General features: G+C 36.6%; 1 protein-coding gene across 1 annotated transcript; it reads right to left on the reverse strand.

The window, feature by feature from the left end:
- Positions 1–7,954: 7,954 nt before the first annotated feature.
- Positions 7,955–25,016, reverse strand: RPE65 (retinoid isomerohydrolase RPE65). The gene is made up of 11 exons (XM_086394336.1): positions 24,925–25,016; positions 24,680–24,821; positions 20,007–20,154; positions 18,541–18,622; positions 18,170–18,302; positions 17,926–18,065; positions 17,113–17,242; positions 10,840–10,954; positions 10,647–10,741; positions 10,426–10,537; positions 7,955–9,129 (listed from the first exon to the last, which is right to left on the reverse strand). Exons 1-11 carry the CDS (start codon positions 24,999–25,001, stop codon positions 8,978–8,980), a joined length of 1,326 nt encoding a protein of 441 aa, XP_086250462.1. The 5' UTR covers positions 25,002–25,016; the 3' UTR covers positions 7,955–8,977.
- Between the last annotated feature and the right edge of the window lie 877 nt (positions 25,017–25,893).

Genomic DNA, 25,893 nt, shown 5'->3' on the forward strand with positions numbered 1-25,893 from the left:
AAGTAATTGGTATTAATTCATCTTTAAATGTTTTGTACAATTCATGAGGGAAGCCATGTAAGCCTGGATATTTCTTTGGGGAGATTTTTAAATTACTAATTCAGTCTCTTTATTTCTTATTGGTATATTCAGATTTTCTATTTATTTTTCAGTCAATTTTTATTTTTATAATTTTTCTAGAAAATTGTGTATTCCATCTAGGTTGCTTAATTTGTTGGCATAGAGTTGTTCATACTATTCCCTTATGTGTTATTAAAATTTACCCTTTTATCATTACAAACTGTCTTTGTCTCTAGTAACAGTTTTTGTCATTAATGTCTATTTTATCTGATGTTAGTATAGCCATTTCAGTTCTCTTTTGGTTACTTTTTCCATTCTTTAAAAGAAAAATCTATCTATTTGTGCCTTTGAATCTAAAGTGTGTTGCTTGTACACAGGCTTTCAGTAGATCATAAAAAAAATACATCTTGCCAATCTCTGCCTTATGATTGGAGTGCTTAATCCATTTATATTTAATTGCTGATATGATTTTTGCATGACATTTTGCTATTTATTTTCTATATCTTTTGTTTTTTTTTTCTGTTCCTTTCTTCTTCCACTTTTGTATTCTTTTTTGTTAAATGTTTCTAGTGCATATTTAAATATTTAACACATTTATAAGTTAACATTTTAGTGGTTGCCCTGGTGATTACAATTAACACCTCTAAAATGTAAAAGCACTGGATATTTATTAGGGTTCTAGCTTGTCTTTGAAACAAATGTCTCATGATATGTGTCAATAAAAAAGGTCCTACCCTTGTATAAGATTGAGAATTGTTTTATACTCTGTCCCATGTAGTATATCATAAAATACTTTAAATATTAAAGACAAATCATATATTAAAGAAAGCTGTTAAGTTTGTTGAAACCCCAAGTTAAAAATATTAGCTACCATTTCTTGAGTAGCTTAGGGGCTTTTCTGCTGGCTCATTTGGTAAAGAATCCACATGCAGTGATACACCACATTAACAAATTGAAAGATAAAAACCATATGATTATCTCAATAGATGCAGAGAAAGCCTTTGACAAAATTCAACATCTATTTATGATAAAAACTCTCTAGAAAGCAGGCATAGAAGGAACAAACCTCAACATAATAAAAGCCATATATGATAAACCCACAGCAAACATTATCCTCAATGGTGAATTGAAAGCATTTCTCCTAAAGTCAGGAACAAGACAAGGGTGCCCACTCTCACCTACTGTTCAACATAGTTTTGAAAATTTTAGCCACAGCAATCAGGGAAGAAAAAGAAATAAAAGGAATCCAGATTAGAAAAGAAGAGGTAAAACTCTCACTGTTTGCAGATGACATGATCCTCTACATAGAAAACCCTAAAGACTCCACCAGAAAATTACTAGAGATAATCAATGAATATAGTAAAGTTGTAGGATATAAAATTAATACACAGAAATCCCTTGCATTCCTATATACTAACAATGAGAGAACAGAAAGAGAAATTAAGGAAAGAATTCCATTCACCATTGCAATGAAAAGAATAAAATACTTAGGAATAAATCTACCTAAAGAAAGAAAAGACCTATATATAGAAAACTATAAAACACTGATGAAAGAAATTAAAGAGGACACTAATAGATGGAGAAATATACCATGTTCATGGATCGGAAGAATCAATATAGTGAAAATGAGTATACTACCCAAAGCAATCTATAGATTCAGTGCAATCCCATTCAAGCTACCAATGGTATTTTTCAGAGAACTAGAACAAATAATTTCACAATTTGTATGGAAATACAAAAAACCTCGAATAGCCAAAGCAATCTTGAGAAAGAAGAATGGAACTGGAGGAGTCAACCTGCCTGACTTCAGACTATACTATAAAGCTACAGTTATCAAGACAGTATGGTACTGGCAACAAAAACAGAAATATAGATCAATGGAACAAAATAGAAAGCCCAGAGATAAATCCACACACCTATGGATCCATGCACCTTATCTTTGACAAAGGAGGGAAGAATATACAATGGAGAAAAGACAATCTCTTTAACAAGTGGTGCTGGGAAAACTGGTCAACCACTTGTAAAAGAATGAACTAGAACACTTTCTAATACTATACATAAAAATAAACTCAAAATGGATTAAAGATCTAAATTTAAGACTAGAAACTATAAAACTCCTAGGGGAAAACATAGGTAAAACACTCTCTGATATAAATCACAGCAGGATCCTCTATGACCCACCTCCCAGAGTAATGGAAATAAAAGCAAAAATAAACAAATGGGGCCTAATTAAAATTAAAAGCTTTAGCACAACAAAGGAAACTATAAGCTAGGTAAAAAGACAGCCTTAAGAATGGGAGAAAATAATAGCAAATGAAGCAACTGACAAAGAATTAATCTCAAAAACATACAAGCAGCTCCTGCTGCTTAATTCCAGAAAAATAAAGGACCCAGTCAAAAAATGGGCCAAAGAACTAAGCAGACATTTCTCCAAAGAAGACATACAGATGGCTAATAAACACATGAAAAGTTGCTTAACATCACTCATTATCAGAGAAATGCAAATCAAAACCACAATGAGGTACCATCTCACACCCATCAGAATGGCTGCTATCAAAAAATCTACAAACAATAAATGCTGGAGAGGGTGCAGAGAAAAGGAAACCCTCTTACACTGTTGGTGGGAATGCAAACTACTACAGCCACTATGGAGAACAGTGTGGAGATTCCTTAAAAAACTGGAAATAGAACTGCCATATGACCCAGCAATGCCACTGCTGGGCATACACACTGAGGAAACCAAAATTGAAAGAGACATGTGTCTTCCAATGTTCATCAAAACACTGTTTACAATAGCAAGGACATGGAAGCAACCTAGATGTCCATCAGCAGACGAATAGATAAGAAAACTGTGGTACATATATACAATGGAATATTACTCAGCTACTAAAAAGAATGCATTTGAATCAGTTCTAATGAGGTGGGTGAAACTGAAGCCTATTATACAGAGCGAAGTAAGTCAGAGAGAAAAACACCAATACAGTATATTAATGCATATATATGGATGTGAGAGTTGGACTGTGAAGAAAGCTGAGCGCCGAAGAACTGATGCTTTTGAACTGTGGTGTTGGAGAAGACTCTTGAGAGTCCCTGGGACTGCAAGGAGATCCAACCAGTCCATTCTAAAGGAGATCAGTCCTGGGTGTTCATTGGAAGGACTGATGCTAAAGCTAAAACTCCAGTACTTTGGCCACCTCATGTGAAAAGTTGACTCATTGGAAAGGACTCTGATGCTGGGAGGGATTGGGGGCAGGAGGAGAAGGGGACGACAGAGGATGAGATGGCTGGATGGCATCACCGACTCGATGGACATGAGTTTGAGTGGACTCTGGGAGTTGGTGATTGACAGGGAGGCCTGGCGTGCTGCGATTCATGGGGTAGCAGAGTCAGACACAACTGAGCGACTGAACTGAACTGATGGAAATTAGAAAGATGGTAACGATGACCCTTTTAGAAAGACAGCAAAAGAGACACAGATATAAAGAACAGACTTTTGGACTCTGTGGGAGAAGGCAAAGGTGGGATGATTTGAGAGACTATCATTGAAACATATATATTATCATATGTGAAATAGATCGCCAGTCCACGTTTGGGACATGAGACTGGGTGCTCAGGGCTGGTGCACTGGGATGACCCTGAGGGATGGGATAAGGAGGGAGGAGAGAGGGGGGTTCAGGATGGGGAACACATGTACACCCATGGCTGATTCATGTCAATATATGGCAAAAACCACGACAGTATTGTAAGGTAATTAGCCTCCAATTAAAATAAATAAATTAAAAAAATTTTTAAATTCTCATTAAAAAAAGAAAGAAGCCACCTGCAATGCAGGAGACCCTGTTTGGATTCCTCCTGGTTGGGAAGATCCACTGGAGAAGGGATAGGCTACCCACACCAGTATTCTTGGGCTTCCTTTGTGGCTCATCTGGTAAAGAATCCACCTGCAATGCAGGAGACCTGGGTTTGATCCCTGGGTTGGGAAGATCCCTTGGAGAAGGGAAAGGCTATCCACCCCAGTATTCTGGCCTGGAGAATTCCATGAACAGTATAGTCCATGGGGTCACAAAGAGTCGGACACGACTGAGCGACTTTCACTTTCATTGCATGTTAGGCACTATGTTAGGTACATAATACCTCCCCCAAACCATTCAAGGCAGATCTAGTACTATTTAGTACTACTTCCTATCATAGCACTGAAATAATAACTCATAACTACTTATCTTATAAAGAATATTCAAGTCTCTTTTACATTTCACATCAGCTTAGTCATCACATCAAGGCTTTTACAACTCTCTTTATAATAGCTTCAGCCATAATATATATTTTTTGCTTCTTGGATTATTTATTCATTAATAGTTCTATTACAAATGTACTATTATATAATTCCCTAACACTTAGCAATATTTCTTCTTTTAGTGTGGTAGATTGTTTGATCTTTAATTCTTAGTCCTATGTCTCAATGCAAGGGTTGCTCTTATAAAGGGGTGATACACTTTTGCTTACTTTTTGGAAAGAGATTAAGATATATGTGTATATGTATATATATGTGTGTGTGTGTGAGAGAGAGAGAGAGTACATATATAGATACGGAGATGAATCCAAGTTAAAAAAATCTTGAGAAACAGTGAGTTTTGAAATTATTGTTGGCAGCCTCTTAAACATATTTTATCAATCTAGTATAATATTATCAACATATTAGAATATGAAATATCCAGACTAATCATATAAATATTGAATATTATTCTTTCATCTTTCTTTTTTCAAAATAAGTAAAGCTTTTTAATGCAAATTTAATGTAATAACTGATATAAAATGGCTTGTCTTGAGGATGAATTTATAAACTTATTTAAATCATAACCCTCTAGACTAGGTCCTATGAGGTTACAGCTTTACCTACTAAGTTAAAAACAAGAGTCTCAAACAGAGATTCTCTAACTTTCTTGCTTCACAAAACCTTTACTGTCAGAATTACTTTTTATGGCACACTAAAAGAAATACATAAAACCTTTGCTTATTACATAGATAAGTCCAAGAGACACAATAGACATCTTTGTTCTAATAGCTTAGTAATGTTTGGACTTTGCATAACTTCTCAAACTTTGGAATCAGACTGGACATGGTCATTATCACTTTGTATTCCACATTAATTTGTGCATGTAACATATTTTCACAGAAATCAATGGAAAGTGGTTTTTAAAAATGTCATCAAAAGGAATGTAGTGATCTAATGTTGAAATTGTGAACTACCTCAAGGTAGGAGTGCTCAACACATGTGAGCTCAACACGGTGCTCAACACATACATTGGTATTTGGAATCAGATTTTCATTCTGTGTGGAAAGTTGACCAAGTTATTTAACTTTATTGAGCTTTACTTTCTTCACCTGCAAAATAGCATTATCAAAACTATATATTTAAAGACTAATTAGTGGAATCCCTGGCATAATATATACTTGGTAGTTGGTTACTATTATTCAAGGAGCATTTGACCCACTATCAATAGTAGGAGTTACTAAATTGTCAAAGATTTTATTTGCTCCCAGCTTTCCCTGGTGGCTCAGATGGTAAAGCATCTGCCCGCAATGCTGGAGACCCAGGTTCTATCCTTGGGTCAGGAAAATCCCCTGCAGAAGGAAATGGCAACCCACTTGAGTATTCGTGCCTGGGAAATCCCATGGACTGAGGAACCTAGTGGGCTACAGTCCATGGGGTCGCAAAGAGTCGGACATGACTGAGCAACTTCACTCACTTCACTTTGATGACTGAGTAGTATGATAGTGGTTGTATTTGAAATAAATTTTAAATTAATAGAAATATTTTAGAAAGCATCAGAAACCAAATTTTTAATGGAAGGACTGATAGGCTTAGATTTCAGTTTAAGTTTTGTGACTATTAGAAAAGTTACTTGACCTCCCTTTCCTGATCTTTAAAATGGTGAAGATAGTATCATGGTGGGTATAATATTTGGAGTAATTTCCACCTTTCTGTAAAAGTAAAAGGCACTCAATGAGTATAAGTTTCTTCTTCTCCTGTCTTTCAGAGATTGTTTTCCCATTGAGACTGATTTGGTATTCCCTAAGGGATCCTTTAGGGGACATTTTCTCTTAATCCTAATCATTGATCACTCTTATGTGTTTACAGAAGAAAGCACTGCATTTTATTCTTCAGCCAGATTGTAGATGATAGAATAAAACGGCCACAGAATTCTTGGAAGGCACGCTGGCTTTGCTGCCTGTTGATCTTTTTTTGGTTTAGAATATAGTATAGGAACTCTAAAAAGCAGAGCCATTACTTTATCAACAAAAGTCCATATAGTCAAAACTATGGTTTTTCCAGTAGTCATGTGTGGATATGAGAGTTGGACCATAAAGAAAGCTGAGCACCAAAGAAGTGATGCTTTTGAATTGTGGTGTTGGAGAAGACTCTTAAGAGTTCCTTGAGGAAAACAAGGAGATCAAGCCAGTCAATCCTAAAGAAAATAAGTCCTGAATATTCATTGGAAGGACTGATACTGAAGCTGAAACTCCAATACTTTGGCCACCTGATACAAAGAACTGACTCATTGGAAAAGACCCTGATGCTGGGAAAGATTGAAGGCTAGAGAATGGGATGACAGAGGATGAGATGCTTGGATAACATCACTGACTCGATGGACATAAGTTTGAGCAAGCTCCGGGAGTTGGTGATGGACAGGGAAGCCTGGCATGCTGCAGTCCATGGGGTCCAAAGAGTCAGACATGAGTGAGCGACTGAACTGAATTGACTGATAGGAACTCTGTCTAGATTGTCATGAGGCAATTATCAGCTACTAATTACTTTTTTTATATTCTCAAAGATGTTATTATTTCTCCTGTGCTATGACAAATAGGGTGTTGAAATGGAAGAAAGCTGACTTCAAACAACTTATTTTAAAAGTAGCTACTTACTAATAGGTTTATTTATCTTAATTTGAATTTTCCCATTAAAACATATTTATTTGTTTTTGGATGGGACATGATTCTCTAGATTCCTCCAGATGAATACCTTTGATTCTTAGAAATCAGGTTACCTAATTTTTTCAGTCTGAATTTCTGAGTTAATCCTTCCTGCTTGACTTAAATCTCCCTTATCCTAATTTAAGTTTTTAAAACTCATGTTCTATCTTTGCACTTGTAAAGCAGCTCCTAAGCCTTTTTGGTATAATATCAGCAATGATTATATATTCAATCCAATTGGTGAAAAGGTATTGACAGAATGTTCCTTTAGTCAGATGTGCCTCTCTCCCTTCTTAACACTGTGGCTATCTCCACAGAGCATAGAGCTCAAAGTGGGATCTTCCAACTGGAGAAGCAGGCACAAAGAACTGCCAGACTTTCCTGTGGAAAAGGAATGGGAAGAAGGCAGGGGCTGATTGGCAAGTGTGGGAAGTGACAGTATTAGGAATTCTCTTAAATTTAGAGACTTAAATAAGCACAAAACTAGGTAATTATTCAGTAATTTACTTTTTGCATTTTTAAAATAAATGTATGAATAGCTTTCTTTGTGGAATTAAGTTCACGTGCCACATCTAGAGACAAAATCCAGCAGATTGATGTTTATCTACAGTCACATATTCCATGTTATTTTATGGCATTTTTCTTTTCTTTTTTTTTTTTTTTTGAGATATCTAGGTTTACCTAGGAATTACTCCCAAAGAAATAATGATTACATTAAAAAGCCACACATGGGAAATGATGGAAAAGACCAGTAGTTGTGCTTAGATGAGCTCTGTATGATTTTACTTTATAATTTCTGTTTTTTGCAATTTTAGATTTTCTTTGAAAAGTATATTTTAATGAGTACTTATAATCTTAAAAAATGAGTTTGCATTTTATCTAAATAAAGAAATCAAATGGATGCATCAAGTACCCAAGTCAGTCTGTTCCTTCAAGCTGTTTTTACTTAGTCAAACAGGATTAAGATATAGAATAAAAATTTTTGTCAATCTTCATTTTTTTTTTGCAACATGTATCTCAGAAAAGAATAATTTTAAAAACAAAAGTGCTTAAACTATATTCATATCTGAACATTAATGACAGTATTTTCTATTTTCTCATTTTCTCTTCAGTCAGGTGCACAGTGCTTAAATGTAATTAAGCAGAAGAGGTAACAAAGTATAACCCCCCCATACACATTATTATCCCCATAATCTGATTTTAAACAGCAATTATGTTTGTAAGTATTTTATGCTATTTAAAAAAAATAGTCACTACTATATGTAATTGCTTTTATGTTATATAAGTTTCTAATAGATAATGTAATCTCTGAGAAGTTATTTGGTTGACAGCCCTCAGTGACTTAGAAACAGGCTTCCTTACTGTGAAATCAGAAATAGTAATAATTGCCTATATTAAATGGAAATATTAAAGTTTAAACCATGAGAATCTTTGAATAATAATACATATGTGCATACAATTACAATGATTGTCTTAGATCAAAGTCCCTGGTTTGAGAAGAAGTTTGATTTGACATTTAGTAACTAAGCCTTTTTCCAAGATGCTGCCTTGACACAGCAAAGCTATATACATATCAGCTGTAGAGGACTTTGGCTTTTAAATGTTAAAAAGTAATAGGAGCAGATGGGTGCCTAAAATACACTTTTATAATAGGAATGAAAAACAGTTTAATAAATTCACATTCATTTTCTATTTGATTGTAAATATATAAAGAGTTTTTAGTTATGATGTGCTTGTCTCACGAAGTACGATTATCTAAATAAGCACTTTTTAAAAAGGAATTCCTTACTCAACTCTGTGCTTTCTGTAAAATACTGCAAAACGGTGTGCGTCTGCAAGTTAAAACCCTTATAGACAGCAGGCTAAAGCTAAACAGAATTTGATTGCAGACCTAACTACGTTTCTCTGTGTTTTGTCACCAGAAACATGTCATGCTAGAATGTGCTCAGGATTTTTTGAACAGTCCATGAAAGGTGACGGGGATGTTAATCTCCACTTCAGCCCTGGCAACTTCACTCAAGTCCTTGGCATTCAGAATCAGAAGATAAGCAGGCTTTTGTCCTGCCCCAGGGCTCACCACCACACTCAGAACTACACCTGTTAATGAGAAGTTAATAAGGCAGTGTTGAATTAAAAAAAAAAAAAAAAAAAGCCCAGAGCCATAGATTAAATATCATTGAAATAATACAGGAGACATTACACTCAGAAATAAAGAAAAACAGATGACCTGATAGCTTGTTCTGACTCTTCTGCCACCTGGCTGTGTGGCAACCATGAAAGTGAAAGTGTTAGTTGCTCAATCATGTCTGACTGTGACCCCATGGACTGTAGGCAGCCAGGTTCCTCTGTCCATGGAATTCTCCAAGCAAGAGTACTCTCCTGCATTGCAGGCAGATTCTCTACCGCCTGAGTCACCAACAAAGCCCATGGCAACCATGAGAGTGATGTTAAATTTTCAAGTCCCCTAGACTATAAGCTCCAGGAAGGGAGTGATAGTGTCTTTCTTGCCCACCATTGTATCCTGATAGCCTACCACAATGGTTAGAACACAGTAAATATTCATTGAATTCTTATTTAATGAATGTTTCTGTGTTTTTATTTGTGTCATAAGATTTAACACCTGCTCTACTTACTGCAAAAAATGTTGTGACAATCAAATGAAACATATATTAAAGATTTTCAAAACAGTAAGGTACATTATTTCTACAATTTCCAAGACCTAGCTTGGATGCTTACTTCCATCAAACAAAATAGGAACAAACTTTTTGCAGTTTTGACTGGATGCACTGCAAATGTAAAATCACTTAGTGTAAAACGGCTCTAAAACTCTTTATTCTATTCATTTCTCTGTGGTCTCCCATATTTTAATCCCAGAGAGTATCACCTACCCCGCTGTCCCAGCTTTGTAGTTGAGTGTATCTGAATTGCTGTTTTATAGACTGTTGCTCTGGATCCCCTTCTAGCCTCAGCTTACTAAAATGAAAAACTAGAACCAGAATCTCAAAGCCTCATTCTCTTGGATCAGTTAGAATATTCAGTTTCTCTCCTTAGAACCCTATTTCTTTTCAGAAATGTATTTGGACTGGAAAGGCAAAACCTAGATAGCATGCTGCTCCTTCTTCCTTCTCGCCTCCATCTAGAGCAGATACTGATATTCCATCGTGACACCCGATGGTGCTCTAAGCATTTTTCCAACAGTACCTAATGAAACCTGACCATAAGATAAAACTTATTTTCAAACACATTTACATTCTTTAGTGCTGTCCTATTCAATAGCAGGAAGGATTATTTCTGAACATTTGGAAATAATCAACATAACTCCTCTCCTAGTGAATTAACTATATGAACTCCAATGAGAAGAGAGGGTTCAGACACATCTATTACTCTCATTACCATCATCTTCCTCCAAGGCATCTGGGTGAGAAACAAAGATAGGTTCTGAGGGGTATGAATCAGGCTCTTGCCATACCCAGGTTTCTTTAGTTTTGACGTTCAGCTTACAGAGCTGCTTATAAGAAAGAAAAATTAGTCAATAAATTAGTCAGTCATTATGCTTTACTTGACTTACATATGATTCAAGTACTGTTCGAATATTAGGAAGAGGGATTAATTACCCTGTCTGGAACAAAGTGATTCAAGCCAAGTCCATACGCATATGTGTAAGGTTTCCCACCATACTTCTGGTAATTGATTTGAGGAAACTCAAATGCTACAAAATAAAATACACGCTTAGGAAAACTCAGTTACTCTCTCTGAGTGGAACATTTTGTTCTCTCACATGTGAAGTTTTTTCCTATACCATCTCACCTTGGCGAGGCCCTGAAAAGAGAACCTCAGGTTCCAGCCAGATGGTCTCGTCACTGCACAGAATTGCAGTGGCAGTTGTGTTGGGGAGTGTGACTAAATTCTTGCCTGTGTCAGCCTAAGAAAGAGGATAACAGAAACCTCAGTGAGCAAGGAATAAAAATCAAGCAGCTGTGAGAACAGTTTCTAAGTTTAGTTTCCTGAGTTCTTCATTTCTTAAGTCAACATGTAGAAGAATCAGTACAGAAAACTCTAGAAGGGCGAGACCAAGAACACAACTGGGAAAGCTGCCCATGTCCATGTCAGTCACTGACTGTGTATCACTGGGAAAGTCAGTGATATATAAAAGAAATATAACCTCGTAGGCCCTTAGTCTTCTCATCTGTGAAATGAGACTGACCTCAAAGAACATATAGGGCCCTGAGGATGTGGCTCTGGAAAAAGAAGTATTTTGCTTCACAGTAACAAAGACTTCAACCTCTAGGTATCCATACAATGTTTATCTCCTTTAAAGTTAGCTATATTTTGATTTTATTGGAAAAATATCATATCCTTATGTTGTCAAAAAAGAAAACAAACGAAAAAACTACTGGACCTGATGTTTTCTAAGATCTCTTGATACCGAAATTTCCCCCACGTCATTTTTCAGATTATATTATGAAAGGAATGAATATCATGAGCTCTTCAAAGAACATATGCATTTAGTTTTGCATTAAATACCCGAATACATGGTTTGTACTAGACTCTATTCTGGGCACTTGTGATATTTCAGAGAACAGAGTTCCTATTGTTATGAAGTTTACATTCTAATTTGGAAAACTATAAATACAGATAAAGTGTTTAGTATATCATGAATGTGGAGAGAAAAACAGAGCAGAATATGGGGGATCAGAAGTGTGACAGGTAAGTGATTTATAATTTTAGTAGGTAGTCAGGATGGGCTTCATTGATAAGGTGATATTTGGGGTAAAACTTGTATGAGATGAAGGAAGCAATGTAGATATCTGGGGAACAGCATTTAAGCAGAGAGAACAAATTGCAAACGCGTGAGGCAGGAGTGTTGTCAAGTGTGGTTGAAGAGCATTAAGGAGACCAGGTTGGCTGTGCTGAGCTGGGGGGAGAACACAGGAGAGGAAGGTAGAAGGGTATAATGGGGTCAGACTGGTTAGAGCCTGATGGGTCATTGTGAGGACTTGGGTTTTTCCTGTGAGCAAGAGATGAGCAGAAGAGTTTGCAAGGCTATCATTTATTTTTAAAAGAATCAGTCTGGCTGTTCTGTCAAGATCCCTTTAAGAATAGGGGATATGCAGGTGTGAAATCAGGGAAACCAGTCTGTCTTGTAGTAGTCTAGTCAAAAGAAAACAATGGTTCAAACTGGGCTAGTAGCACTGAAGTTAGTGAGGAATGGAAGGCAGAGCAGAGGATTTCCTGATAGGTAAGATACTGGATAGGGAACAGGCATGAAATTAAGTGAGAAGTCAAGGATGGCTCCAAGTTTTTGGGCCCAAATAGTTAAAAGTTGGAGTTGTCACAATAAAGATGGGAATTACTGAAGGAGGGATAAATTTTTTTGTAGGGGAAGAGAAGAAGTTTGAGTTTTGTCTTATTAAACTTGAGATATTTACTGAACATCAAAATAAAGACAGCATTGGCAATAACATATAAGAATCTTGAGTTAAGAGGAAGTTGGAAGTGGAAGTGCAGGTTGCTTTAAGGCATGAGTCTTTACAAAGGAGTGAAAGTACAAATAGAAGCAGGACAAAGGGCTGAGTCCTGGTGCCCTCCAACATTAAAGGGGCCACAAGACAGGAAAGAAGGGATAAATGAAGGGGCAAGAAGAGTCAAGAGAAGGATTTTATAAGAAGGCAAAATAACAGCATGATATGCATGAGTTAATGACAAATATATGACAGAGTGGGAGAGTTGTAGAATAATGTCCTGGAGTTGGTGAGGAAGGATGGGAAAGACTAGTTCTGAATAAGATGATGGATAATTCAGTATGAGTACAGATGCTGGTGGGTGGGTAGATGTGGTGGCAGGAGTCTACATTCTTTTCTGATTTCTTTCATTTGTTTCAGTAAAAGAGGAAACAGAGTCATTAATTGAGTATGAGTGTGGAGGTGGGATGTGTTAGAAGTTTGAGAGAGGAGGGTGTGAAATACTTAACTAGGAAAATGAAGTTGGGAAATGTTGCAGTAAGGTTTGTGGTCAATGGGCCAATTAACACAATTGTGTATTTTTAGCACTTAATTTGAGCCTTAGAGGTATAAGCATGGAGTGGGTGGAGAGTTGAATTTAACTAAGATTTATGACTTTGACAAATAAATTCTATAAAGTAAGAAAGTGGCAAGAGAAATGAGGATCTACTCAACGGGGTGATTACAATGATCATGAAATTTTACCTGAATAAGGAGGTAAGATAAGTCTTCAGAGGAGTGAGAGATGGTGAGCAGGTTCAATAGATTGGAGGTTCTGGTGGGAATTGTAATAGGGTTGGTAATCTTGAAAGGTAAGTCAGAATGTGTCCTGTATGAACCAAGGTTATGATAGAAGCACAGTCAAAGGTAATAGCAAGGTCAATTGTATGACTTGGGAAGTGAGTGGCTGAGTCAGAATGGAAGACAGATGGATCAGTGGAAGATGTCAAAGAACTGAGGCCAGGCTGTTGGAAGAATCATCTATGATGTGTATACTGAAATCACTGATTGTTGGAAGTAGATCAGGGAGGGGAGTGTGACACTGAGCCAAAAGAAGAGGGAGTGGTGATTAGTATGTGAAAACAATAATGAAGGGTTTTATATATATATATATATATATATATGTACACATACCACTTGGGTATATAATTAGTTGAAGTGAGATTTGAAATTGAAAGATTTTAAGGGTGGGCAGAAGGATCAGTGGTTTGGAAGCAGCAAAGTGGAACAAGTGTTCCAACTCCAGGCCCAGTGGTACAAGGGCTGGGGGAGAAACTGCTACTCCTGGAAACTGCTGCTGAAGAGACCAGTGTCCTAGAGAGTATCAGATTTTTTTGGTAAAAGAGATAAGATGGAAGGAACCTTCTGAGCAGAGGATGGATGGAATTTTTCTGGTGATGTACAATGAACTAAAAGGAAATAGTGAAAGATTTTCAGAATTGGGAAGAGAGAGGAGGTGAGGAATGGATCTTATAAGATTCCGTGAAGTGTGACCTCGAGGCTCTTCGTGGTGATGTTGGGAAGCAGAGAGCAGCATGTATGTATATATACATATTGATATATGACTACCTAAAGGTGGCAAAATAAAGAAAATTTTATATATGTCTCTCTCTCTCTCTCCATATAGAAGACCTGGAAATAACAATTGATCCAACATAGTGAGTCCTTATGATCTGTAGCATTGTATGAATTAAGAAAAAAAAATTAGTTCAAATGTTGATGTTGAACACATTACTTATGGGACTGTAACTTTAATGATTTTACTCTGTTGTATCTTATTTTTTTCTATTATTAAATTCAGGCTTTTTAATGTAAGAGATCTGTAACATCATCTTTGCTTTCCAAACCAGCACCTTCTTTTCACTCTCCCTCTCACTATTTTTTTTTTTTTTTAAACAGATGTGTTTATCCTCTGATACTGCAAACTCACGTCTGACAGTCTATCCTATTGCTATATCTGCATATACATAAAAGAACATACATACAAAGTTATTCCTTGTGACATTATCTGTTACAGTCAAAAAATGGAAATGACTCTTGCTCAGCAGTGAGGGACTGCAGCATATTGGTAAAAAAGAACACTGTGTGGTTGAAGAAAGTAAGATCTTCAATATGTATTTTAAAATGAAAATAAGCAAGGAATAAAAATGTGGATATAGAAAGTTACTTTTTGTGTAAAAAGTGGGAATAATAATTCTATATGTTGACATTTTTTTATATTTTCATAAACAAACAAATGCAAAGGAAAGACATTAAAAGTTACACATAGAAGTGAAGAGGAATGGTATGGAATGGATGCAGACAGTGGTTGGAGTGACACTTTCAGTGCAAACTTTTTTAGATCATTTTGATTTTCTGACCAATTAAATGCACTGCCTATTCAAAAATAAGAAAGATATATTTAAAAATATCACCATTATTTCAATCACTAAACCTGAAGCTTTAGTCATCTTATACTCTTTCCCTTCCTTAGCCCCTCCTTCAATTTGTTTATCTCTTCTTTCTCTAATTTATGATCTAGTTTTCTCTTTATTGCCAAACTTTAAAAGTACAGGCTATAGTAATTGCTATCACATTGTCACTGTGGCTTGAAACCTGATTTCTGCCTCTCTCCCTATTCTCCTGGAGGTCACTAAATCTGGGTTTTGGCTCCTTTTTTTAGCTTCATTTTTTCCAGCTTGCCTATATGTAGCAGTGGACATCAATGAAACCCTCTCTTGCTTTGTCAATGTGGCATTTTCCTCTCTTAATTGTAACTAGGACCCTTTAGTGATTTTTTTTTCTTTCTTTTTATGATTCCTCTTTTCCTACCACTTTCTGTACATGGGTGTTTCCCCAACTTATGTGCTTGGCTATCTTTTCTTTCAACATTTTCTGGCTGTCAAGTTCCTCATTTTTTAAAATCAACAAATTTGTAAGTTTCTTTTAGAATACTTACTTCAAAGTATGAACTTTTGCTGCTAGCAATGTCTATCCTCATATATTTTATCATCATTTTAATGTCAATAACTATTAGCTCTAGATGATCAACAACATCTTCATGAAGATATCTGGTAGGCTTTCATGTGGAAGTGCAGGTCCTTGTGACACAAAGCAGGGTTAGAAGAAAAGAGCTAATAGTTATTGGCATTGAAATGATGATCAAATATATGAGGATAGACATTGCTAGCAAGAGAAGTTCATACTTCTTTGTTGTTGATGAGAATTATAATGAATATTATTTAACACTTAGTTTATGTGGGGGACTATATTCAGAGATTGATATATATCACCTCATTTATTGATCACAAAAATCCTGTATGGTGGATATAGATAAAGAAAATGAAATAAAAGTGTTAGTTACTCAGTTGTGTACAACTCTTTTGCGACCTCATGAACCGTAGCCTGTTGGGCTCCTTTGTCCGTGGGGTTCTCCAGGCAAGAATAATGGAGTGGGTAGCCATTTCCTTCTCCAGGGTATTTTCCCAATCCAGGGGTTGAACTTGAGTCTCCTGCATTGCAGGCAAATTCTGAGCCACCAGGAAAGTCCATAAAGAAAGGGGATGTGAAAAGACTAAATGTCTTGCCCCAAATCACACACTAGAAAGCTGGAAGCCCCGGTCAACCTGGGTTTGTCTTCCAGTCAGCCCTTTTACTCATTATTACCCTTTCCTCCTAGTTCTACAGTTCATGTTTATCTCCAAATCTGCTCTGCCTATTGCAGTTCCTATTTCCAAAGGTATCAACACTCTAGACACATAGGATTTTGCATGTCTAAGACTTAATTCATTCTGCCATCCAGTCAAATGTAGGATCCTTTTTTATTCTAGCTGTAGGAACACTCACTTTTGTCTTTCTGTTGCTACTACCACTACACTTTTCTGGCACCTGAGTAATTTAAATTGTCTCCAGTCTCAGGTCCCTATCTTTCTCCTTCACTTCCAATACTACTTACACATGACACAGCCTTATTTTAGAAAATCAAAACAGCAAATGACCTAGTTATTATTTAGTCCCATTTATTTAGGTTTCAGAGCAGGCAACTGAACTTTGGGGTAACTTGCTCATTGAGAGACTTGCTCAGGGAGGCTGGACATTTAGCAGGAGAGACAACTAGAAGAGTCAGTACACTTGATACCCAGTTCACTAACTCTGAATATGTCTTTCTTCTACTCAAAATCCTTAATACCCTATGACCAGTCAAATAAAACACAAACATTTTAGCCTAGCCTAAAAGCCTTCAAAGATTACCAACCTATTGTTTTAAGTTATTTTCGCCCACTTATCCCACTGTTTTTGTTTATGTTCTAACCAGTTGGATTGCAATCAGTTTTTTGTTGTTTGTTTTTTAGCAATCAGTTTTAAAAGGATTTTGAAAAAAAAAACCAGTTTTCACTTTGACTCTGTCATAACTGGATTTTGCTAAGTCATGAGCTTCAGTTTCACTTATAAAATGAGGGGAATTGAATTCGCTAATTTTTAAAGTCCCTTCCAGTTCAGAAATTTTGAGCCTTTATGTATAAACACACAGCAGGAGAAAAAATCCTGAGAAAGATGAAACATTCTTGTTATATCTGAAGTCTATGTAGAGGGTGTTTACCTTGTCAATATTCAAAGGAAGTACGTATCTCCTAACTTCAGGCTGAGGAGCCTTTCTGGCATTTTTTTTCACCTCTTCCCAGTTCTCACGTAAATTGGCTAAATATAAATAATTATAAACAAATTCAAATCTGCAAAAATAAGAAGTCAAATGTGAGGACAGACAATTAAAATAATTTTAGAGACATGATGCATGTCTTTTAAAAGCAGAAATGCCTGTCTCTTCTTTAGTCTTCAATCTAGAAACTCCTAAAGACTCAGGTATACTGGAACCACTTCTGCCCACTCTGGGTAGAGAAAAGAGTCCTGCTTCATGGATATGTTTAAATAACAGCAGCCTTTGAAACTTTCTGCTCTGTTTCTCTATCACCATTCTGTCTGTGTCTTTAGGGGCTACTGTCTCTTTTAGTGACTTGCTGTTCCGAAGAAAGTATGTCTATCTTTTTTTAAAAAAATCAAACCCAGAGTAGATGCAGTTTAAGGCTCCTCAAAGGATCTTGTTAAATTTGAGGGAAATTAAGTTTAAGTTCATTCATCAAGTCATAGAATCTTTTATTTTTAGGTCTGTTTCATGGACCTGAGCACTTTTCAATCATTAACCATGGTTGTGAGGTTCAGTTTGTGTTTCTGATTACCTAAACTCCCTACAGCTTTTTCAATCATATTTTGTGACTTAAGCATACTTTTAAAATATATAATTCAGATTAAATGTTGAAAGCAGTATCTCCGAAACAAACAAACAAACAAACAAACAAACCTGATTTCCAGGACCAACTGGAGATGTAACATTTATTCATTCAATGTGCTCTCTTACCCTTTCCAGCAACAGAGATCCACAATCAGAAACTCATGGTCTTCATAGGTATTGATGTGATGAAAGAGGTTAAAAGGAGAGGTCCTGTATTTATTATTGATATACTTTTTTCTTTTTTTGTCAGCAATATGAAGCCAAACCTAAAAGTGAGAATATTTTGATGCATTTAAAAAGAAAAAAAGTATGCATTATGAAACACATATTCTTTGGAATCATAAACCTGACAAATAAATGTAAGACTTACCCCCATGGTTTCATTGGATTCAAAACAATCCATGTAATTGGCTCCCCAAAGACTCCATGAAGAAAGAAACTTGAACAGATTAATTTTGACTGGTGTCTCCACAAAAACAATATAGTTGGGAGTCAAACCAAAACTGTTCAGAAACAGAAATAAACTTGTGAGTGGGAAGGGTTGATGCTCAAACCACAGAGAAATATGTACACATGAGGTATGCTCAGTTATATGAATCAACAGTGCCTACATGAAATTAATTACATTTAAATTTAGGTTTCTGCAAGAAAATGTCATGATCAGGACTGGTATCAAAGGTAGGCAAAGCAGATCTTTAAACTTGAGTTTTCCTGAAGATTCATAGCAGGCCTTCGAGTTACCTATGGACGTAAGATGGCTTGAATCGGTCACTGCAGGGGAATTGTACAACGATCTCTGACTTGCTTATTGGATCTTCCTTGTCTGAAATAAAGTGGTTTTAAAAGGCTGTGGAACAGCCTCTTTTTTTAAATACAAAGCATTTAGAACAGCTTATGCGAGCAAAGAAATACATTTTCAGATCTTGATTTTTTAAAGAGTTTATTTCCATTTTCTCAGTCACTGGCATTTCTGAGGGAAATTTCATGTGGAGCTGCAATCACCCAGGAAAATCCAAATAGCAGCAGATTTGGAAAGTGCACTCAAACAGTGTGTGGTAGATAGAGTATAGTGGAGTCACATCTTACTAACTGGAGGTGGGTTCTAAGTCAAGGGAGTAAGGCAAAACTTTAGTATGGTCAAAGTGACTTTTACAATCTCTTAAATTAGCCGTAAAGTTATGGAATATGTGGTTTTGTTGTTTGTGGGTGCTAAGTCCCTTCAGTCATGTCCGATTTTGTGCAGTCCTATGGACTGTAGCCCATAAAGCTCCTCTGTCCATGGGATTATCCAGGCAAGAATACTGGAGTGGGTTGTCAGACCCAGGGATCGAACCCCTGTCTCTTATGTCTCCTGCATTGGCATATACCACTAGCACCACCTGAGAAGCCCTTTTGGTGTCAATAGCCCTATACAATAATTCTTAAGCACATTAAAGTTTATTTGCTACTAAGGCAGTGTCTTTAAACCTTAGTGTACACCAGAAATACATAAAGAGTTTCTGAAAATACTGAGCATGGGCCCACCCTCAGAGTTACTCATTCAGTCTACCTTAGGTGGGGCTTGAGATTTGTATTTCTAACAGGTTTCCAGGTGATGCTGCTGGTCCAGGATCTAAACTTCACAAATTATACTAAGCAAAAACTAAATAAAAATCCATATATACTCAAATAATTCTATTAACAAGATCAATATCAAATTTCTGACAATGAATGGAGGATGAATGAAGAATTCTAAAGAGTACTCTTCTGTTTTAGCATTCTTTCTCTATAGTCTACATATGAGTTAAAAGGTTTTGTTTGGGAATTAAATACATATAAAATACTAAATACACTTTCATATACATACATATGTTTGTTTGAAAACTTAATTTTGTCTGGCACATGGATAAATGCTCAATAACTATTTGCTTGATTTGAATCTAAATTTTATATGATCGAAGTCACATATACACTATATCTTTGAAACACTGTAGAACAGAACATGGCCACATGCTTTTTGTATTTGCAATTTGTTATTTCCTACTATGGTGCTATTAGGTATTTGTTCCCTTGTAGGGTGAGGATGAGGATAGTTTTCTGAAAATCTGAAAGTAATTTAACAGTCCGTATAGTGCAGTCCTCATATTTCTGATCTGACATCTTGTATTTCCAGTAATTTTCTTACATTATAGATACTTGTTTTAGAAGAGTCAAAGTGGTAAACTGACCTGCTTGTAGTGGTGGGATCTTTACAATATTGTAGGCAATTGAAAAATTTTTCCCAAAGCAATTACCAATGTTGTAAACAGTCCCATCATTTTCAATGTGGGGGTGAGCAGTGGCTCCATTGACTGAGACATAGTTGCAAAGGTCAACCTATGGAAAGAAAAGAGATATCACCCATGTTAAGAGAAAAACTGTATTGCATCTTTGGTCCCTCAGTCTGACCTCACCACGACCATCTGCACCTTCACCCTAAGTGCACTTTCTCTTCCTTCTATCCCTCTGGGGTCCTACTTTCTTTCAAACCTGTGGAAGTTCCAACTTTAGTGCAGAGCTCTTCTCTGACCCCCACATTGACCCTTCATGCCTTTGAAATCTTTAAATTCTCCCTGACTGTGTTCTTCTGTTGATGTAGACCATGCATTGCTCTGGTTGGTTATTTTCCTTTTGTATATACAAGCTGTCCTCAAACAGTGATAAATTTTAATCCTGAAACGTCTTTACATTTTCCTTATTGAATTACATTGAACTGCATGTTGATAGTTATTAATTTTCATTTTACAAAAATACAAATTTTGTATGATACAACCTAAATACCAAATCCAGTGTCTTACATGTAGATGAATTTGGAACTGAAATAAACCTGAGAATTCTAGTATAGAAAGTCTTAACCTAAATAGACTTCAGGGGAACCATGAATTCCTGGAATTAATGGAAACTTCTGAAGACAGGATTCAGTACTTTAGTTGAATTTGGATTCTCATAAAAAATTCAAAACCATAAATCTATCACAAATCTCTCAGTTTACATAAGGAGAACTTGAGGAATCATAGAGGTCAAGTGACTTGTCAAAAGATGCAGAGTACTAGAATTTCTGCTTGGGACCTACTCGGTAAAGATTTATTGAATAAATAATCCATGATTATATATTTATCTAATCAAAGTTCTTTCTCTTTGATTAAGAGAATATGTTTTAAAGCTTAGGGAGTTTTTAGCACTCATTTAAATATTAGGCAAGACATTCATTCATTCAGTCATTTGTCAAGTACTCATTGGGCTTCTATTATATGCCAGATGCTGTGTCAGTGTCTAGGAAAACAGAGATAGTCCTTACTTTTGAAAATTTCAGTATTGATTGACAGTATCCAATACTGTAGCCACATGTAGCAATTTAAATGTAAGTTAATCATAATTAGATAGAACTTCAAATTCAGTTCCTCAGTCACATTAGCCACATCCATGTATTCAACAGCACTTGGACAATGTAGATATAGAAATGTTGTCTACAAAGTTCCATTGACAGCACTGTACTAGACAACTGATTGGTTCAAGACTGAGAAAGGAGTACAGCAGGGCTGTCTGCTATCACCCTATATGCTGAGTATATCATGAGAAATACCAGGCTGATAAGTTACAAGCCGGAATTAAGATAGGTGGGAGAAACATCAACAACCTCAGATATGTGGATGATACCACTATAATGGTGGAAAGCAAAGAGGGACTAGAAAGCCTGTTGATGAGGGTAAAAGAGGAGAGTGAAAGAGCCAACTTAAGACTAAATATTAAAAAAAACTAAGATCATGGCATCTGGCCCCATTACTGCATGGCAAATAGAAGGGGAAAAGGTGGAAGTAGTGACGGATTTCTTCTTCTTGGGCTCCAAAATCACTGCAGACCATGACTATAGCCATGAAATCAGAAGATAATTGCTTCATGGCAGGAAAGAGATGACAGGCCTAGACAGTGTGTTGAAAAGCAGAAATGTGATTCTGCTGACAAAGGTCCGTATAGTCAAGGCTATGGTCTTCCCGGTGGTCACATACGGTTGTGAGAGCTGGACCATAAAGAAGGCAGAATGCCAAAGAATTGATGCCTTCAAACTGTGGTTTTGGAGAAGACTCCTGAAAGTCCTTTGGACAGCAAGGAGATCAAACCAGTCAATCTTAAGGGAGATCAACCCTGAATACTCACTGGAAGGACTGGTGCTGAAGCTGAAGCTCCAGTATTTTGCTTATCTGACATGAACAGATGACTCATTGGACAAGTCCCTGATTCTGGGAAAGATTGAGGGCAGAAGAGGGTGTCAGAGGATGAGATGGCTGGATAGCATCACTGATACAATGAACATGAACTTGGGCAAACTCTGGGGGATGGTGATGACAGGGAGGCCTGGCATGCTGCAGTCCATGGGGTTGTAAAGAGTCAGACATGACTGGGTGACTGAACAACAACACTAGAACGATGAGCTGGAATAAGTGTAGTAAGTGCAAAACCATATCTGTAAAGAAAAGCCATTTAACCCAAACTGGGAGATTAGGTAGGGCTTCCCAAGGGCGATGACTCCAACTCATGTTGAAAGATGAGTAAAAGTCAGTCAGATGCAGGATAACAATGTGTTCCAGGAAGCAGGAACCTTACTGTAAAGGCATAGAGTTGTAAATAGTGAATGCTGCTTGGGGAAGTCTAGTCATTCAGTATGGCTGTGGTGAGGAGCACACATGGAGAAGGAGAAATAAAAGTGGGCCAGCCACAAAGGTCTGTGTTTTAACTTTATCTTGGAAACTGTGGAATAGCACATTTATACTTGCATTTTAGAAAAAAATTGCTTCTACTGAATTAAGGAAGCTATATTTAAGGGAATCAGTCTGGAGGCAAAGGTACTTGTTAGCAGGCTATTTCAGTCATGGTAAACCAATAAACAAACAAAAAAAACCCTCAAATTTTTAAAACTACATTTTTATATGAAGTTAGGGTATAGTGCTGCTCACAATGAAACCTGACTCCTAATAAAGTCTATTCCGGAGCCATACCATGAACTTCACACTTCCAATTAAATTACCATGGCAATCTGATACACTGTCAAAGTCAAAAGAGTAGTTTAGAAACTTAGTTTCAGAACTTCTGTAAATGATCTACACACACACACTCATATGTGGTTACAAACATACATCTAAACCAAGAAAAAGCTGCTGAGAATATGTTAAACCTTAGTAAACAGTCTGTGGGATTATAAATCAGCCTGTAGTATTGAGACCCAGTGTTGTGACTACTTTCCTTTCTATTCCTATTACACTCAGTTTCTCCTTTTGGTCTTCGGTTCCACCAACTGGTCTCCTAGTTCTTTTGCCCTCGCATACAGCTTATGCATAGCTTCCAGATTAAATAACCTAAAGCTTTGCTTATACCACTTCTCTGAACAAAAACTTTCAGTAGTTTACCATCAACCAAACAACTTGTTCAAAATTTTTGTCAATTATTCAAACTTCTGGTTTCACTCTACCCTTGACATGCCATGCTTTGAACATTAGTTTGCACCTAGAAGTGCTATTATCCCCTAGTGGGGAAGTGGAAATGTTGGGGAGCATTTGGGGTTTGTGCAATGATTGAGGACATGTCTGGTGTTTAGTGGGTGAGACCAGGGATGTCAAACCTCTTCAATAGGTGAGACAGTCCCCATAATGATGAAGTGCCACTGGCCCAATGCCAATGCCACCTCCATTGAGAAATACTGCAATTCTAGCCCCCCAAAATTATTCTTTATTCTCCAGTTTCCCACCTATATTCATTTGGTCATGGTACTTCTTATATCTGAAATGCTCTTTTCCCAAATTCAATGAAGTTTTGCCTTCCCTCTAATTTCTAACTCAAATACGATACTTTTAAACCTTCCTTGATCTGCCCCACTTCACACACCTCAACACTGCTAGAAGTAATCTTTATATGCACTTCCATAGAAGGTTTCCTTCTGTGAAAGGACTTACTATATTCTGTGTTCTATTATAGTTAAGTAATATATTAATTGATTTCTCCACCTAGCTGTTAAGTGTTCTGAAAGCAAGAATGATGCCTTGAAAACACTGGGATGACCCAGAGGGATGGTATGGGGAGGGAGGTAGGAGGGGGGTTCAGGATGGGGAACACGTGCACACCCGTGGCAGATTCATGTTGATGTATGGCAAAACCAATACAATATTGTAAAGTAATTAGCCTCCAATTAAAATAAATAAATTTATATTAAAAATAAAATAAAATAATTAAAAAATAAATTCACAAAGCAAAAAAAAAAAAAAGAAAACAGCTGCAACTTAATAAACATTGGTTGAAAATGTAGATCTGTCTTACTGAATGCTGCACTGAGACTGCCTCATATCTCAGCAAAATGTATCACTTTCTAATATTGCTCATGTGTTTCTTTATGCTTTTTCATTTAAGGTATGGCTTTTATTTCTAACAAGAAGTTCTATAAGAAGATGTAAAATTGATGCAACACACTTTCTTAGAACCATGAATTTAATCTTTTCAATATTAAATGTGCCAGTTTCATGCTAGCCTATAAAAACCATGAAGAGCAGGGACTGTGTTGTCTTACTCACTGGTGTATCTTTTGCATCTAGCATACATTCTGGTACATGGAAGGGACTTAATACTTGTGTCACAAATAAATATGTTAGGTATTTTATACAGTTTTCCTCTAATTAACACAATAAATATTTAAAATTTCACAGATGAGAAGAAAAGTCTGCCTTATGTCACATAGCTAGTAGTTGATGACAAAGCAGGGATTTGAAACTTAATCTATCTGGCTCTCATATTCTTCCAAACAAAATGTATAGTGTACTTAATTCTAAGGTACAAATTCTAAATTCCTAAGCAATATCTTTTGAGCACTGTGTCCTACCTGCTTAATTGTTTCCAAGGTCTCAGGATTAATCTTTGTAATGAAGTTGGTCTCTGTGCAGGCATAGTAATCTTCCCCCACTGGGTAGATATTAACAAGGGCATTGTCAGTAACCTCCACTCCTCGGAAGTAAGAAAAAAACCTGTAGAAGCAAATGGATTTTTTAGTCCAGTAACTTTCAAGCCATGAGAGAAAAATGGCTAATGTAAAATGTCTTTAATAACATGCAGTTGGGTTTCAGAAACCTGGAAAATATATTCTTGCAGGGATCTGGGAAAGCACAGGTGCCAAATTCTGTTATGACGATCCTTTTCTCAGTCATTGCCCGTACGTAAGCATCAGTGCGGATGAACCTGAAGGACATTGAGACATGGGAAAAGTCACAGAGAAGGGGAATTAGTGTAGTCCCTGGGGAGCATAGAAGGTCATTCATGTGCCCTTATCAAGAATCATAAATTCACAACATGAAGAATGAAGAGTTAAGTCACTTTCTTGGGGGTAACTGAAGGAGAAGAAGACAATGTGCCATGAGCTTCAACTACAAACTTCACAGTGACAGATGAGGAAATCAAGGCTCAGAGAAGCTGACGATTGGCATATATAGCCTGAGCCAGAAAATATGACTTTTCCACATAATATTATGCAGCCCCATGGATAGTTCAAATTGGGCCTCTGACTTCCTGTAGCCTATGACTCACCAGCCTACACTGAGCAGGGAGGTATAGAACATGGTGTGCTGAATTAGATTTCCTTCAATCTTACTTATATTCCTCTAGTGTTTTTCTTTAATTTAAAATTTTATTTTGCTACTTTTAAAAGTAGATATTTTTGAATCCAGTCTCTTACACAGGCAGACCTCCTCAACCATATCCCAGACTAGACAGCATACGTTGCCTAGGGTTTCTCATGTGGAGAGCCAATTAAAATTTGATTTTGTACTTTTGTGAAGAGGAAAAAGTACCAAGGTCTTTAGAAGGCATATAAAGGCTTTCTCTGACCTCCAAAATAAGCTTTCATAGCTAAATTTTTGCTTGACCTGATCTGTTTCTCTTCTAAAACAGTCCAAGTTATCCCAACTACTTCAAGACTCCATTTATTCTTGCTTTTGATGTCTCTTCAGAATGCCTGAAATCTGTGGTGATCAACAAAGCCACTAACAGGCCTGAATATTAAAACATAAAACAAAGTATTTATTGTGGTGCTAATGAGTCTTT

Source organism: Bos grunniens, chromosome 3 (genome assembly GCF_055505025.1).
Source record: "Bos grunniens cultivar Pamir isolate PY7600 chromosome 3, Bosgru_T2T1.0, whole genome shotgun sequence".
Lineage (NCBI taxonomy): Eukaryota > Metazoa > Chordata > Mammalia > Artiodactyla > Bovidae > Bos > Bos grunniens.

Excerpts from the sequence above, each read along its gene's own strand:
- RPE65 (XM_086394336.1), bottom strand. The coding sequence starts at position 25,001 with ATGACTGAGAAAAGGATCGTCATAACAGAATTTGGCACCTGTGCTTTC. Across the intron at positions 24,822-24,924 it reads TGCAAGAATATATTTTCCAG|GTTTTTTTCTTACTTCCGAG; the intron begins GTTTCTGAAACC and ends TTGCTTCTACAG. Across the intron at positions 18,303-18,540 it reads AAGCCATCTTACGTCCATAG|TTTTGGTTTGACTCCCAACT; the intron begins GTAACTCGAAGG and ends GTTTCTGAACAG.